Source organism: Chiloscyllium plagiosum, chromosome 33 (assembly GCF_004010195.1).
Source record: "Chiloscyllium plagiosum isolate BGI_BamShark_2017 chromosome 33, ASM401019v2, whole genome shotgun sequence".
NCBI lineage: Eukaryota > Metazoa > Chordata > Chondrichthyes > Orectolobiformes > Hemiscylliidae > Chiloscyllium > Chiloscyllium plagiosum.
In genome coordinates this window covers 31,997,511-32,013,362 of record NC_057742.1, presented here as the reverse complement: position 1 = coordinate 32,013,362, position 15,852 = coordinate 31,997,511, and the positions used below count along the sequence as shown (strand labels likewise).

The following is a 15,852-nucleotide window of genomic DNA, read 5'->3' as shown; positions in this document are numbered from 1 at the left end:
AACCATACTTAGCTAAGTCCAGCATCCATAAAGTTTTCTTCTTTGGCATTACCTGTAGTTCCAGCATTGGCCACCACTCAAACCTGGCACTACTAGCACTGAAAAGTAACCAAACACTGGGATTAACTGGCAGCTTTCTACAGCAGAAGTTTCTCATCAGATAGGGCTTGATGTTAGGCAATTGATGCTCTGTGAAGCATCAAAGTGCTAAAGGAAAGCTAGGATTCATGGGAATACATGCTCCAATGACACTTTAGATGGCAGAGGAGGAAACCCCAAAAATGTCCCTGTCTATTTACATACATGATACTGGAACTGTCAGATGGTATCCCCACCTCATCAAAATATTAACCTTGGACCTAATAAATGCAGGCTGCAATTTTGACAATCGAAACAGAGCAGCTGCATTCCTGATGTATAGAAATTCCTTCATTAGCTGCATTATTTGAATTTAAGCATTAAATTTTTAAAAACGTGTAACACAAACTTCTGAGAAGAAGCCTTAAATTAATTAGTAATAAAGAGTCAACATTTTTGATCCCAGATTTTGACTTCTAACTCTCTCACCAATTCACAAATGTAATTACTTCAAATACTGATATATACTTGGCACTATATTGTCCAAAAGAGGGACAGATTTTTTTTAAAATGACTTACAAGGTTTCTGTCCATCTGTAGGGTAACCAATTAGTTTCTTGTACAGAAGTGATGTCATTTTCACCTAATTCCCTTTGGGGAAAAAAAATTAAACAGTTACTGACATGTTTATCGGAACCATTGCTGGCCATACATTTAAACTGTCTATGATTTGAGCAGCGGTCAATGCACCTAACGATACTTTTTCCAGCATTATCTGTAATTTAGTTTAGCCTCACAAAAGAAAATCAATGCTTTGCAATGGGGAGATGAAAACAACATTGGCACAATTAACATTATAAATAAGAGAGATAATTGTGACGATTAAATTTTAGAATCAGGAATGTTTTCTAAATTGGAATATTTCTGCAGGTAATGAAGTATCCCTAGCGTTCAAAGCTAAAAGATAGTGTAGTGGAGACCTTTTTTGCAACATAAACCTTTAAAATTCTTCTTTTTAAGAAAGTTTTTATTAAATGAAGGAGTGTAAATAAAGGACTTAAACAGTTTTTGCTGGAGCATTATGAGCGACACAGTGGTTCAGGGACCCAGGTTCGATTCCAGCATCGGGTGACTGTCTGTGTGGAGTTTGCATATGCTACCCGTGTCTGCGTGGGTGTCCTCTGGGTGCTCCAGTTTCCTGCCACAGTCCAAAAATATGCAGGTTAGGTCAACTGGCCATGCTAAATTGCTCATAGGGATTTGTAGGTTACGTGTATTATTCAGGGGCAAATATTGGGTAGGAGAATGGGTCTGGGTGGGTTACTCTTCAGAGGTTTGGTGTGGACTTGTTGGGCCGAAGGGCCTGTTTCCACACTGTAGGGATTTGAATTCTAATTACGTACTACAGAGCTAGCAAATGCAACCTCACACCAACACCAAGGTTGTGATAGTCTTTAAAATTCTAATATATATTTCTGAGAATGGCCTGGACTTATACATTCACTTCTTGAAGGGCAAGAACAAATCACTTTTCTTTGAAATAAGTAGTACAGCACTTGTTTGTACTCATCCTAGTTCAAAGAACATAATCATTACTACATTTTACCTACCAGTATTTTGCCTTTAAATCAGTACTCTCTGAACTTGTAGAATGCCAAATTTATTGTGATTCACATACAAGGATAATTGGCTCCTTCTGTACCACTGCATTCTGTAGACACTCTCCTTCTAAAGGTTTTCTTTGCTATTCATCCTACCAAAGTGAATAATCTTCCTTTGCCCCTGGCATTGATATCTGCTGTTGTTATTTCTCCCATTGCCTTCCCAGTGTGTATAACTAGGGGACTTCTCCACACGCTATAGATACTGCATGACTTTTCGTCTCTCCATATTTTATATAATTTTTTCTTAGAAAACCTTAGAATATACTGTGCCACAGGTTGAGCCACCTTGACAAAAATCAAAATTAATTAACATCCTGTCAACAATTCCAGCATCTACAATGTACTTCCTCAATAAGAGATACAGGCTATTTTACTTCCTAGCCACTTACAAAATACAGCCCCTTTACTAATGCATGCTGTCATTCATTCAACCACACAGGTAGCACGGGCTGTACAGACTTAATGTGGAAATCAGCAGACAGTGTGAATTTAAAACCTATTAAATACAGTGCAATATGTAGTGATTGTAATGAGGTCAGCAAGGTGGATGTCGTAGAATATGAGTTCCCTGACTGGGACTGTTAATCTGGCTGACAAAGAGGAAGAGGAGTGTCAGAGGTTCTGTTCACTCTGAGCTGACTCTGAGGAAGCTGGATTAGTGAGAAGGACTCTGCACGTCTAAATAAAGACTGACTTGGTGATGGGATAGGGCCTGTGTGGAGTTATTTCACAGTAGTTATAAATAACAAAGCTTACTATACATGTGTAATTGTGAGACCATTTATAGTCATCACAATCAAAAGTTAAGTTGCTTCTAGCCAGATTTTCTCATAAGGAACATGAAAAGTTGATGATGATGCCAGAGAAGGACCTTAGAGGCGCATTTGTGAGATACAGAAATATGGTATTGAAAAAGCATTAAGTAGGCTAATCATAATCCAAACATTTGATGTTACACTATTAAAAAGGGTTGTGCAAATTGTAATAAAGACTACCGCTCCATTTGATTTTCTTGTAGAAATTATCCTTTACAAATATACCCTTTATCTTGCAATTTGTTATTTGTTAATTGGAAATAAATCAGGGTGTCATAGCCGTTTATGTGATCTTCTCACATCCAACCAGCATTCACTCTGTTCCAACCCCTTTATGGATAATGCTATAGTTGTAGATAACCCAGATTTTTCACATACATCCTAAAATGTAAATATGTTTTCCTGTTCTGTATATACTCAACATGTGTAAATAGTAACAAAGCACACTATGTCTTTTAAGAATTATTTATGAAGGCCTCAGCACAGTACATCCCTTAGCTTTCCAATGATCTGTAGGTTTCAACACCAAGCATTCTTGAAATTTGTTTACTCAGGTACATTTTCAATCTCAGTGCGACTCTACAATATCAGCATGTGTGGATGACAGATGTTGCTGCCTAATTACTCCTGAAACAGGTTGGAGTGTGGAGTGTGTACAGGAGAGCTTTGCAGGCCTCACCACCTGCCTGACTTCAACTGCAGCTGTATGGGACTCCCTTTACCTGATTTGGCTGTTAAGAGTTATAAAGAAAATAATAAACTGTTAGAGTACACTGATACTATAATGGACCTATCTCATTTACACTTTTATAAGGTTGCAGGACTGCAGTTTTGAAATCAAAGCCAATATTTGAATGAAATTTTTTCCTCAGTATTTCAATCTTGTCATTGATATTATATGGCTTACTGGTTCTATACTTAGTGTACATTCGGTGAATGACATGGAAGTTCCATGGAGAAGTTATGCAAGTGGCACAAGAGGGCATTGGAGGTTTCACAGACAGCATGAAGACAATAATAGGGGATGGAGGTCACAGAATGAGCATTTGGAAGGAGCATGGAAGGCATGGATAAGACCTATTGAATTTGCATTTCAAAGGATTCCCAAATCTGACTTCTCCGAGGAGTAGTGAAACCTGAACCATGGAGAAGCCAGCCCGGCTCCACAAAAATTGAGAGAAATGTGAGATGTCTATCCCCTGCAATGGAACTGGCCAGAATCCATGAGCATAGAGCACAGGCTCACTATGTCAGGAGTCCTGTAATTGGATGTCATCTACCATTTGTAAATGACCAGAGTTGATCCACCTCCGAGAAAATCTAGCTCAATAAATAGTGAAAAACAATACCACCAGGCTTGGGAAGATTTGAACCTTTGAGGAAACTAAAACAATAATTGGCAAATGCAGGCATAAATCAGAGGAATTAATATTCGAACACAGAATCAAAACATGGAATGAAGCTTGGAGTACAGCATAATGTACAACATTGGAAAGGGGCTTGCAGTTTGCTGTGGAAATGTTTTAAAGTAACAAAATATATGAGGGGAGTGAAAAAGATAAATTATTACAGATTGAACGAAAGACAGAAACTGTATGTAGCAGGCCTATTAAAACTTAAATAGGAGCAGGAAATTTGTCAGTAAATATTCTCAATTTTTCTTAGTGCGCAGTTCTAAAAACACTCAAGACACCCAACACACTAAACCAGCCCACTTGATCAGCACAACAACTCGCTAAATTCCTCTGTCAACATCTTCAAACCCCACAGGATTTGAACCTCTGTCCCACAGGATTAACTGGGACCTCCAGATTACTAGTCCAGTGACATTACTGCTTCTCTACTACGTTACCCAAGCGGTGCTTCTTGCCTTCAGTTAACTAGGTCACAAGTTCAACTTTTGTCTCCAGTTCTCCACTTCATAATTCTAGCTTTGAAGAAGTTTACACACCTTAGCATATTATAGTATATTAAAGATGTTGCATATACAAATTACCGTTGCTGTTTCAATTGTCCTAGCATTAGCCACATTTTGGGGTAAGAGAGCTCAAGGTTTCCACTACTATGTAGCAGCAGATAACAATTATGTCGACACCCAATTCAGCTTTCTGTCTTACCAAAATCATCAAACAAGCCAGACATCAAGTAATCTCTGTACGGGTACTAGACAAGTACTGTTTGAGATGCTGGAGATTTTGTACAGGTACTGTGCAAGTTCAGTTGTCACTTATTCTGAGGAACCACCATGTTGGACAATGGATATCTAATATCTCAGGCATGCTCCCTGGTCACCGGACATCCGCACCCCACAGCCACAAACCCTAGCAAATGAGATATGCCAGCCACTAAGAAGCCTCGTGCCACATCTCTGATCCACATATAGAATGCTTCTGCACGTCAATGCTGCACTGGTAAAAATCCTGCAAGGCTACAGTCTGTTCAGGGTCTTGCACCCAGTTCATGGAGTAGAGAAGAACCATCTCCAGGTTCTTCACCTCAAGGTCATAGCACTTACTCAATTGGGCCTACCTCAATGCTTACAGTGTCCATAGCATGTATTACCTTGCCTTTTTAACTTGTTGTCCCTGCAGCCAGATACCACGCTCATTTTACTTCTGTCTTGCCATTTAGCACAGATCCGAAGGAAATAAGCTTGCCATGGTTGTCAGAAGGCCTCAGTTAAGGGAAACAACCTTCTTTCAGGGGATCTCAGCACTAGAAGTCAAGGGCAGCCTTCAATAATCAATCCAGAGGCTTGGAAATAGTCAGTCAGCTACACAGTGCAGTCAGAGTCAGGATGCTCTCCATATAAGGGGAGAGGAGTTGAACATCAAGCAGCCCACGACACATCTTGACTCTATCTACCTTATTGGGGACTGTTTTCCTCTTGGAAATCGAGAGGGAGACAAAAGTTGTAACACAGTTGTTATTTTTAGTGCATGTGGGGAGGTTTGGTAAAATAGTGAAAAATCTTGATGGGCCTTACAGCAGAAATCCCTTCAAAAACTCAACGCAGCTAAGACTTAGCCAAAGAAATGTAAAATTCAGTGCAGATTCCTTATGTTCTCATCACATATGCCCACATATGTTTTAATGTATTTTTTTCAGTTTGGAAAGACGTAACCACAAGGATCAGACTGAGGGCATCAATTACTTCCTATCCACGTCAATGATTTAGGAGGAGGGGGTAGGCTGTAATGCATCCAAATTTGTTGACAATATAAAAATACGTCTGAGAGCATATGTGATGAGAACATAAGGATATACATATTGACCTGCTTTTTTACATGCTACCTCCGCAGCTAGATTCAAGGCTCATTTTACTTCTGTCTTACCTTGCATTTAGCACAGACACTAACGAAGTACAAGTAAGTTAAAAATCACAACACCAGGTTATAGTCCAACAGGTTTAATTGGAAGCACACTAGCTTTCGGAGCGACGCTCCTTCATCAGATGATAGTGGAGGGCTCAATCCTAACACAGAATTTATAGCCAGAATTTAGGCTATAAATTCTATGTTAGGATTGAGCCCTCCACTATCACCTGATGAAGGAGCGTCGCTCTGAAAGCTAGTGTGCTTCCAATTAAACCTGTTGGACTATAACCTGGTGTTGTGTGATTTTTAACTTTGTACATCCCAGTCCAACACCGTCATCTCCAAATCAGAAGTACAAGTAAGTTTGTCATGGCTGTCGGCAGGCCTCAATAAAGAATAACATTCACTTAATGGGTCTCAGCAATAAGTCAAGTGCAGCCTTCAGTACCAGATAGGTTGAGTCAATGGGCAAATGCTCGCAGATGGAGTTCAGTATTGTAAAATGTGAGGTCATGCACTTTGAAGACTCAAAAAGCAGTCTGTTATTTAAAAAGAACACACTCCAAAAAAAGAGGGGTCTGAGTATTCTGGTAGAGGAAACAAAACATTAACAGGCAGTTGCAGAAAGTAATTAAGAAGGCAAATGGAATTTGGATCTTTATTACTAGGGGGTTGGAGATTAAAAATAAGGAAGTTTGTTACAACTCAACAGGGTGTTGATGAAGCTGCCCTTGGGGTGTGGTGTACAGTTTTTATCCCCACATTTGCAAACAGAATATACTGATTTAGAATGCAATTCAAAAGAGATTCATTAGGCTGATTCTTGGAGTGAAGGGGTTGACTTTTGAAGAACAGTTAAACTGTTTGGCCTTTATTCATTATAGTTTAGAAAAATGAGGCTATATCATTCTATTAAAACATAGAAGACTTTAAGGGGGCTTAACAAGGTAGATGTTGAGGACATAGTTCCGCTAAGGGGGCAATCTTGAACAAGGGAACATAGTCACAGAATAAGGATAGCACTCATTTAAATCTTGAGATGCAAAGGAATTTCTTCTCACAGAGAGTAGTGAATGTCTGCAATTATCTACCATAGTGAGTTATGGAGGCTTAATCACTGAGGAGGAGGCAGATCAGATTATTGAAATATCAAGAAGTTGAAAGCTACGAGGAGCTGGCACAAAACAGGAGCTGAGGCCAGGAGCAGCTCAACAATTATCTGGTTGAATGGTGGGGCACACTTGAGGGCTGAATGGCTAACTCCTGCTCAAATTCTTATGATTTTACCATCTCCAGCCTGGAAGGACCCTGACACCAAGAAATTCAGGGGATCACCCATTTTCATAGCCAATGAGGACTACAACGAAAGCAGCCATGACTTGAGAACCTATTGTCTGACGAGAAATTTTGAGATCACAACCCAGGGCTTTCTCCATATGCAGGACGAACTGCTCTCACCATTGCCAATTCTGCCTACTATTCCAACTACAAGATACTTTCATAAATTCAACCAAAATCTACAGAGACTCACCAGCAACAAACTATTAACTGTTGCTATTCGATTTAAATCGCTCAGGTTTAAGAGCGTTTCTTGCTGCAAAATGCAGGTTCACCTGTACATACTTAACAGAGGCAAGTGGCTGCTGCAGGAAAGTCAGAAACAGCAATGTTGGTGTCAATCAGTGTTACACGTGGACTACCATCACAGTATGACTATTTGGCACACTTCTCCTATGCACACCTAACACCCTGAACATTTCCCTCACTAAGATGGCATTTGGCATGAACCACACCAAAAGTGGATGCATGCAGTCAAATACAGTAATTGCTTCAAAATTACAAGTACTGGGGAGACAAATTTTGAGCCATTATTTAATGTTTAGATATCACTACAAAGCAAAGTTTTGATGTGTTCATAAGCAATAGAAGTGTCTCTGGTTTGAAAGAAGAGCCAAACCTTACAAACAAATGAGTAAGTAGCATTCTCACTTGCAACACTCTAAGATGCTAACAAATGAGTGAGAGTTCAAGTCTTGCTCCTGAGGCCTGAACGTAAACCAATCTGACACTTCAGTGTTGCACTCTGGGAAGGTGCCAGCTCAGTTAGACGTAACAGATGCTACCTTTTGCAAAAGAAATGGAGTGTTCTCCCTATTGTCTGTGATTATTATTTAGTCTTCAGATAACATTAAAAACAGATTATCTGGTAATAATCATACTGCTGTCTTTGGGGCTTTGCTAGATGCAAACTGGCTAACAAATTTGCTACAGTGCAGAGTGGTTAAATTTTGAAATGTAATTCAATAGCTGTGACTGTTTGGAACTTCATCAAACATCATGAGGGGCATAGATAAAGTGAAATGCAAAGATCTTTCCCCTAGGTTTGGGGAGTTCAAAACTAGAGAATTTTAGGTTTAAGGTGAGAGGGGAAAGATTTAGACCATAAGACATAGGAGTGGAAGCAAGTCCATCGAGTCCACTTTGCCATTTAATCATGGCTGATGGGCATTTCAACTCCATTTACCCACACTCTCCCCATAGCCCTTAATTCCTTGCGAGATCAAGAATTTATCAATCTCTGCCTTGAAGATATTTTACATCCCAGCCTTTACTGCGCTCTGTGACAATGAATTCCATAGGCCCACCATTCTCTGGTTGAAGAAATGTCTCGTCATCTCCATTCTAAGTTGACCCCCTCTAATTCTAAGGCTGTGCCCAAGAGTCCTAGTCTCCCTGCCTAACAGAAAAAACTTCTCAGCATCCATGCTTTCTAAGGCCGCCATTATCTTGTAAGTTTCTATTAAATCTCCCCTCAACCTTCTAAACTCTAATGAATACAATCCCAGGATCCTCAGTCGCTCATCGTATGTTAGGCCTACCATTCCAGGGATCATCCGCGCAAAACCCCACTGGACATGTTCTAGTGCCAGTATGTCCTTCCTTCGGTGTGGGGCCCAAAATTGGACACAGTATTCTAAATGGGGCCTAACTAGAGCTCAGAAGCACATTCGCTGCTTTTATATTCCAAACCTCTTCAGATAAATGACATTACATTTGCTTTCTCAATCACTGACTCAACCTGCAAGTTAACCTTTAGAGAATCCTGGACTAGCACTCCCAGATCCCAGATCCTTTTGTACTTCAGCTTTATGAATTTTCTCACCGTTTAAAAAAATAGTCCATTCCTGTATTTTTTTTTCCAGAGTGCAAGACATCGCATTTGTTCACGTTGAATTTCATCAGCCATTTCCTGGACCACTCTCAAACGGTCTAAATCTTCCTGCAGGTCAGACAGCATCCAGGGAACAGGAGAATCGACGTTTCGGGCATAAGCCCTTCTTCCTCAGGGCTTATGCCCGAAACGTCGATTCTCCTGTTCCCTGGATGCTGCCTGACCTGCTGCGCTTTTCCAGCAACACATTTTCAGCTCTGATCTCCAGCATCTGCAGTCCTCACTTTCTCCTAAATCTTCCTGCAGCCTCCCCACCTCGTCAGTATTACCTGCCTGTCCACCTAACTTCATATCATCAGCAAACTTCACCAGAATGCCCCCAGTCCTTTCATACAGATCATTAATACATAAAGTGAACAGTTGCGGCTTCAACACTGAGCCCCGCGGGACACCACTTGTCATCAGCTGCCATTCTGAAAAAGAACCGTTTATCCCAGCTCTCCGCCTTCTGTCAGATAGTCAGTCCTCAATCTGTGCCAGTAGCTCACCTCGAATACCATGGGCCCTTACCTTACTCAACAGCCTTCGTGAGGCACGATATCAAAGGCCTTTTGGAAGTCTAGATAGACAACATCCACCGGGTTTCCCTGGTGTAACCTACTTGTTATGTCTTCAAAGAATTCTAACAGGTTTGTCAGGCACAACCTACCCTTACTAAATCCATGCCGATCTGTTCTAATCTAACCAAGACTTCATAAATTTCATCCTTAACAATGGATTCTAGAATTTTACCAACAACAGAGGTTAGGCTAATCGGCCTATAATTTTCCATCTTTTGTCTTGATCCTTTCTTGAACAAGGGGGTTAACAACAGCGATTTTACAATCATCTGGGACTCTCCCTGACTCCAGTGACTGTTGAAAGATCACAACTAATGCCTCCATTACTTCCTCAGCCACCTCCCTCAGAACTCTAGGATGTGGCCCATTGGGGCCAGGAGATTTCTTAATTTTTAGACCTTTTAGCTTTTCTAGCACTTTCTCTTTTGTAATGGTTACCATACTCAACTCTGCCCCCTGACTCTCCTAATTGTTTCTCATGTCTTCCACTGTGAAGATTTAAAAGGGAACTGAGGGGCAACTTTTTCACATAATTCATTCCATATATGCATCACATGCTGTCAGAGGAAGTGGTAGATAGAGGTACAGTTATAACATTTAAAAGACATTTCGACAGGTGCGTGAACAGGAAAGATTTAGAGAGATATTAGTCAAATGCTGGCAAATGAGACCAGCTTAGTTTGGGAAACCTCGTCAACATTGATGAGTTGGACCAAAGTATCTGTTTCCATGCTGTATGACTCTATCTAAACTTCTGTCCAAATGCAACACTCTAAGATGCTAACAAACCCTCCAGTAAAGAATAAAGTTAAGTATCAATTAGTAAATCTTCAAAGCTTTGCAGCATTTAAAAATAATACTGGATCAATCATAATCCTATTCCTTAAAAATATCTGCTATAAGAGGTAACACTGAAGAGTGGCCTGGTACATTTTGAAAGTATACAAGCCTAAACCTCAAGCATGATGTTTTGAAGGAAATTAAGTGCATATTGTTTAATTTAATGCAGAAGATAAAACCATTCATTAAACTATTAGCATGCTTTTATAAATCTTCTGGTCGTTCGTCTAGACAGTGTTGGTCAATCCTCTAAAGAAGTGATTTCCTTCAGTGTGCGAAATGCTGCTCCTTTGACTGTTGGATAAAAGGGCTACAAATGTGCAATTGAAATATGTGAATTTATAAACTGGCCAGGCCAAAATCAACAAAATTGCTTCTAGATTGCTTTGCTAAAAGGATTTTTAAGATAAATAACATAAATAAATTTTTCAGAGGATAATAAAATTGGTGTTTATTCTGTGTGCAAAACTTTAACATCAGTTTTAATCAAAAAAATATTATCCCTTCCACATTTGAGATAAAGTAGAACAAAATTGTTTGTTATTATAATGGAAAAATTTCTGGCTGTGTAACAGGCTGCTCCTTTTGAGGCACTTTAGGTGTTTGAAGTGGTTTCTTTGAATTCCAGGAGGAGCAATTACTGTTTTATATGCTGTTGCAATTGTTTTGGAACTTTGCTGCCAGAGGAAGTGGAGGAGGCTAGTACAATTGCAACATTTCAAAGGCATCTACATGGGCATGTGAATAGGAACGGTTTAGAGGGATACGGGCCAAGTGCTGGCAAATGGAACTGGATTAGGTTGGGATATCTGGTCGGCATGGACGAGTTGAACCGAAGGGTCTGTTTCCGTGCTGTACATCTCTGACTCGATAATGAAATTTCAGTCCTTGTGTTTTCTGTTTCTTTTCTAAGCATGAATGGGTTGATGTAAGTGTTGGAAACTTTTTTTTCCCGTAATGCTTCAGCAACTGTTTGGTTGAAGAGTCAGATTGTAAGATAGTGAATGCACAATAAAACAAAGCAAGTTAAAAAGTTCAGAGCATGGCCTATATTAGATACCAACTGGGTACATTGGCTATTCAGGAGTGGAGATCAGCAATGTGTTGGAACACAAATATCATGCACTTACTAAGATACAATGTAAACATGCTTTCAAAAGATAAGGAGAAAAGGATGAATCCTATCAAAGTTTAAACCTAGGACCTTTTATGTTCCAAGTCCAGCGCAGCTCTAAGTTAAAATGGTTAATGCTGTTTCATTAACCAAGCAAAGGAGATTTGGAAAAGAGGTTTAGTTTATATGCTTTTTTTTGCTAAAGTAAGTACCTAAATTAATTTTCCCTTATGTAAAAAAAATTCACCTGGGAAAAAAATCATAAATGCATCCTGCTCAGAGGAGGCAATTCATCATGGCAGCTCTGGGAGAGCGATATATAATTAGTCCCACGGATATTCTCTTTCCTTGCTGGCCAGGAATTTTCAAGTATATAGCTGATTCCCTTTAGAAAAAGGGACAACAATCTGTTTCTGCCACAGAAATTGCATTAATAAGTCATTACATAAAAACACTTCTCTTCATTTTCACAAGCCATCCTGGAAATACTCAACAGGTATCTGGTAGCCCCTGTGGAGAGCTTTTGCATTTTAGCTCTTTTTTAAAGTTTTCAGCAGTATTTAACTTTTGATTTCTTCATATCCACAATAGTTTCTCTGCTAAATCGTTTATCTCTGCTTTCTAGCTGATGACCTTTCTGCCAGTGAGAGCAATCTTTCCCTATTTATACTTTCAAAATCATTCATAAACTTTGAACACCTCCTCTAAATATCTTATAACCTTCCTTGCACCAAGTGTCTCATGTCCCTCCACACAACTCAAGTCTATCCTCACCTGCACAAATCTGGGAAGCATCTTCTACACCCTCTTTAAGGCCTAAAGAATGATGCCCAGGATTGGACAAAATACTCTACATGAATACATACTGCATGATGATAACCATATGCCTTTAATATAAAAGGAGCTGGCCAGTGAGATGGAGAAAAATACAGACAGCTAAGTTATATCCAAAATACTAATTTATTGGTCTGCTATAACAAGCTGAGAGTGATGTCAATGTAGCAAAGAAAACTCTGGACTTGCTTTAGATAGTTTCAAAATCAAAAGAGTTAAAGGTAACTATATTAATAAATAATAGAAGTATATGCAAACAAAAATGTAGGCTTGAGGGGCAGAATTGTCTAAACCTGCTCCTAGTTCTTATGTTCTTAACAATAGGGCAGTACCCAAGAACATTTTGATTGAGGATACATTACCGAGCAAGTACAGTAAAAATGCATAAAAAGCTGCAAAATGAAGCCAAAATATGGGAATCTTAATGAATAAGCCAAATAGTACATATAACAAACAGAAATAAAATATGTAGGATAATTTGCATATTTATAGCACCTTTCACAAACTCAAGACATCCCAAAGCACTTTCCTGCTAATTATATATCAATGAAAATGTGATCACCGTTTTAAGGGAAATGTGATAGACAATTTGCACACAGTAATTCTCACAAATAGAATTGAGATATGAGAAAATAACCCGTTTTAATCGTGTCAGTTGGAAGATAAATATTCACCAGGATACTGAAAGCAATTAGCTCCTTTTCAAATAGTGAAATAATTCATCTCATGGTGTTGAAGGCCTCAGGTAAGTATTTCATCAGAAAGGAGGCACCCTCAAGTGGAGGTGCAGCACTTACACTGTGTTACAGTACAGATGCTTTTTTTAAAAAGTAAAAGCAAACATACAACCAAAAGGAAATGAGAACTGACCATGACAGTACAACTTAAACTAATAGGAACAAATTCTTCCAATGACAAATGATCAAAACAAAAACTCCTTGACATTTAATGGCATTACCATTGTTGTTATCACCCAACATCTATATATTGGAAATTATTGACCAGAAATTTAACTTAACCAACAATACATATATACTGTTCTTACAGAGATGGATCAGACACTGGAAATAACACAAAAAGACATTTCATTGCCTGATTCCTAAAAACCATCCCAAAAAAGAGAATTCAGGAGTGTGATAATATACTCTTGCCTGAATGAGTGCCACTCCAATAATGAGCATGTAGTTCAATACTATCAAAAGCAAAACAACCTGTTTGATTGGCGCTCCAACCACCAACTTAATTATTAACTCCTTCCACCATTAATGCAGTGGGAGCAGAATGACCCATTTGCAGGATACAAAAGCACCTTTTAAAACTGCAAGTCCTTACCTAACAACACTACAGGCAGCCTATACCACATGGACTTCAGTGGTTCAAGGATGAGCATGGGCAGAAATGCTAATCTTAAAAGTATTTGCATTCAGCAATGAACAGAATGTAAAGGATGTAAATTGAGTCAAAAGTAGGAAAATATTTTAAATACGTTGTTTTTTCCCATATGTATTTGATAAATAAAAGGAGCATTTTATACATCATAATACTTCCTCCTAAATTTAATGAGTTTGATAATGTTTGCAAAGTTTAAAAAATTGTAAGGATCTGATAACACAAATGAGGATAGGGATGTTCCACTACAGTGGAATTATGTCAAAATCCTTTAGACTGAAAAGGTGTATATCATAATGCTTTTTAAGGAAAGTGAGAGGGGCGGACATTGGAATTATGGAGCAGTTAGCCTGATATCTGATGTTGCAAAATTGCTAGTGAGTGAACACGTTGAGAATTTGCAGCTAATCAGAGAGCAAGCATGAAGGTTGGTCATGCCTGATAAATGAGATTTTAATGTTTTGGAACAATGAATAAAATAATGGCATGTAACATCTTTGGATAGTTATTTCAATTGACTGTCAAAAAACATTTGATTAGAGTACTAGTGTAATAGAAAATGCTAATCATATTTCAAGTAAAACCTTGCTTGCAGAACAAGGAAACATTGTGACATATAGAAAAGAAACATAGTATTTACCACATTTTATGATTAAGGTTCTATCCCAAAATGTTTTACAGCCAATAAAGTACTTTTGAAGTGTAGTATTATAATGCAGCAATCATTGCAAGCAATTTGTGTAAAGTTCCACAGATAGCAATAGTATTATGACTAGGTATTCTATTTTTTATGATGTTGGGTAAGGACAAACAGTGGCCATAACATAGGTAGAATTCCCAAGTGCTTCTTCAACATAGTGTCATGCACACCTTCAAAGCCATGATTCTATAAATGAAAGACAGTACATCCAAAAGTCCCTTTATCCCTGCCTTCAACAGAGTGCCACCCTAGATTTTATGCTCACAAATTTCTGCTTTAGAGGCAGGAGTGTTAAAAATCCATAAACTATTCATATAAAAAATAATCAATGCCTGGACTGGACATCTGGAGAGGATAATGGTGGCTAAATTCAAGAAATTTAAAAGAGGGTGTGGCTGGTAAATCATATTCTCATCTGGATTTACTCTTGAGTAAAAAGGTTAAAACTGAAACAAAGATTTGCACTGGCAAGTTAAATATGCTGGCATTACCTTCAGCCCAGCAATGTTTTTCCTTTAGCAATATTATTCTTTATTAGAGGTTTTTTCCCCAAACTATTTGAGAAGCTAAAACTCAGCTTAAATTATGAGTTGTCATTGAGAGATATCTCCATCAAATGGACAGTTCAAAGATATCTTACTGTTCAATTTTAGTTTGAACCAAAAGACACAGCATTTTTTTCAATGGTATTCTTTTTGCAATCTCATTATTTAGATCTGGACAGTTGTTAAATTTTGGCCGAGTGGTCAATTAAACATTGATTGGTTGAAACTACTCTTACCAATTAGTAGGCAACATTTTAAAATCTAAGAAATATTCAAAGGAGACACAAATTATGGATACAATAATTCTCACAAATGCTATCATTGCATACTGTCTTTTTGCGTTGATACTTACAGAGTGTTGAATATGTACGATGACCCTCTGATGAATGGCACATTATCCAGCTGATGCCATTTCCCAGCCCCAATGCAGGATAACAGCCAAGAGGTACACGTGCACAAAATAGGACAAGAGGCATTTTGGGATTCAGTGTTCTCAGTGGTGGTCTGCATTAGACCAATATAAAGATGTCTACAAAGCAGCAGTATCACTATGATATGGCCAACTGCCATATTTTGTACCCTAATTAGTGAACCCACACCTGGGCTGCCGGGCCACTCGGTGCCCGCTGCCCAGAAATTTGATGTCCAGAATGTGGAAGGATGAACTTACAACTGGATGCTTGGAATGTGATCTTAAATAAGGTCTGGCACACAGTGAAGAAATCCCAAATCTTAAAGCCAAGTGGTGGTTCCTCTGTGCCCCG

The 15,852-nt window shown here is 38.8% G+C and overlaps 1 protein-coding gene across 5 annotated transcripts in view; it reads right to left on the bottom strand.

The window, feature by feature from the left end:
- Nucleotides 1–15,525, bottom strand: part of LOC122539990 — a 208,824-nt gene extending 193,299 nt beyond the window's left edge. For all 5 annotated transcript variants that reach the window (XM_043675250.1, XM_043675251.1, XM_043675252.1 and 2 more), the window contains exons 1-2: nt 15,441–15,525; nt 658–729 (exon numbers count right to left, since the gene is read on the bottom strand). In XM_043675250.1, the coding sequence (XP_043531185.1) occupies nt 658–715 (58 nt within the window). In that variant the 5' untranslated portion in view covers nt 716–729; nt 15,441–15,525. The remainder of the gene's footprint in view (nt 1–657; nt 730–15,440) is intronic.
- Between the last annotated feature and the right edge of the window lie 327 nt (nt 15,526–15,852).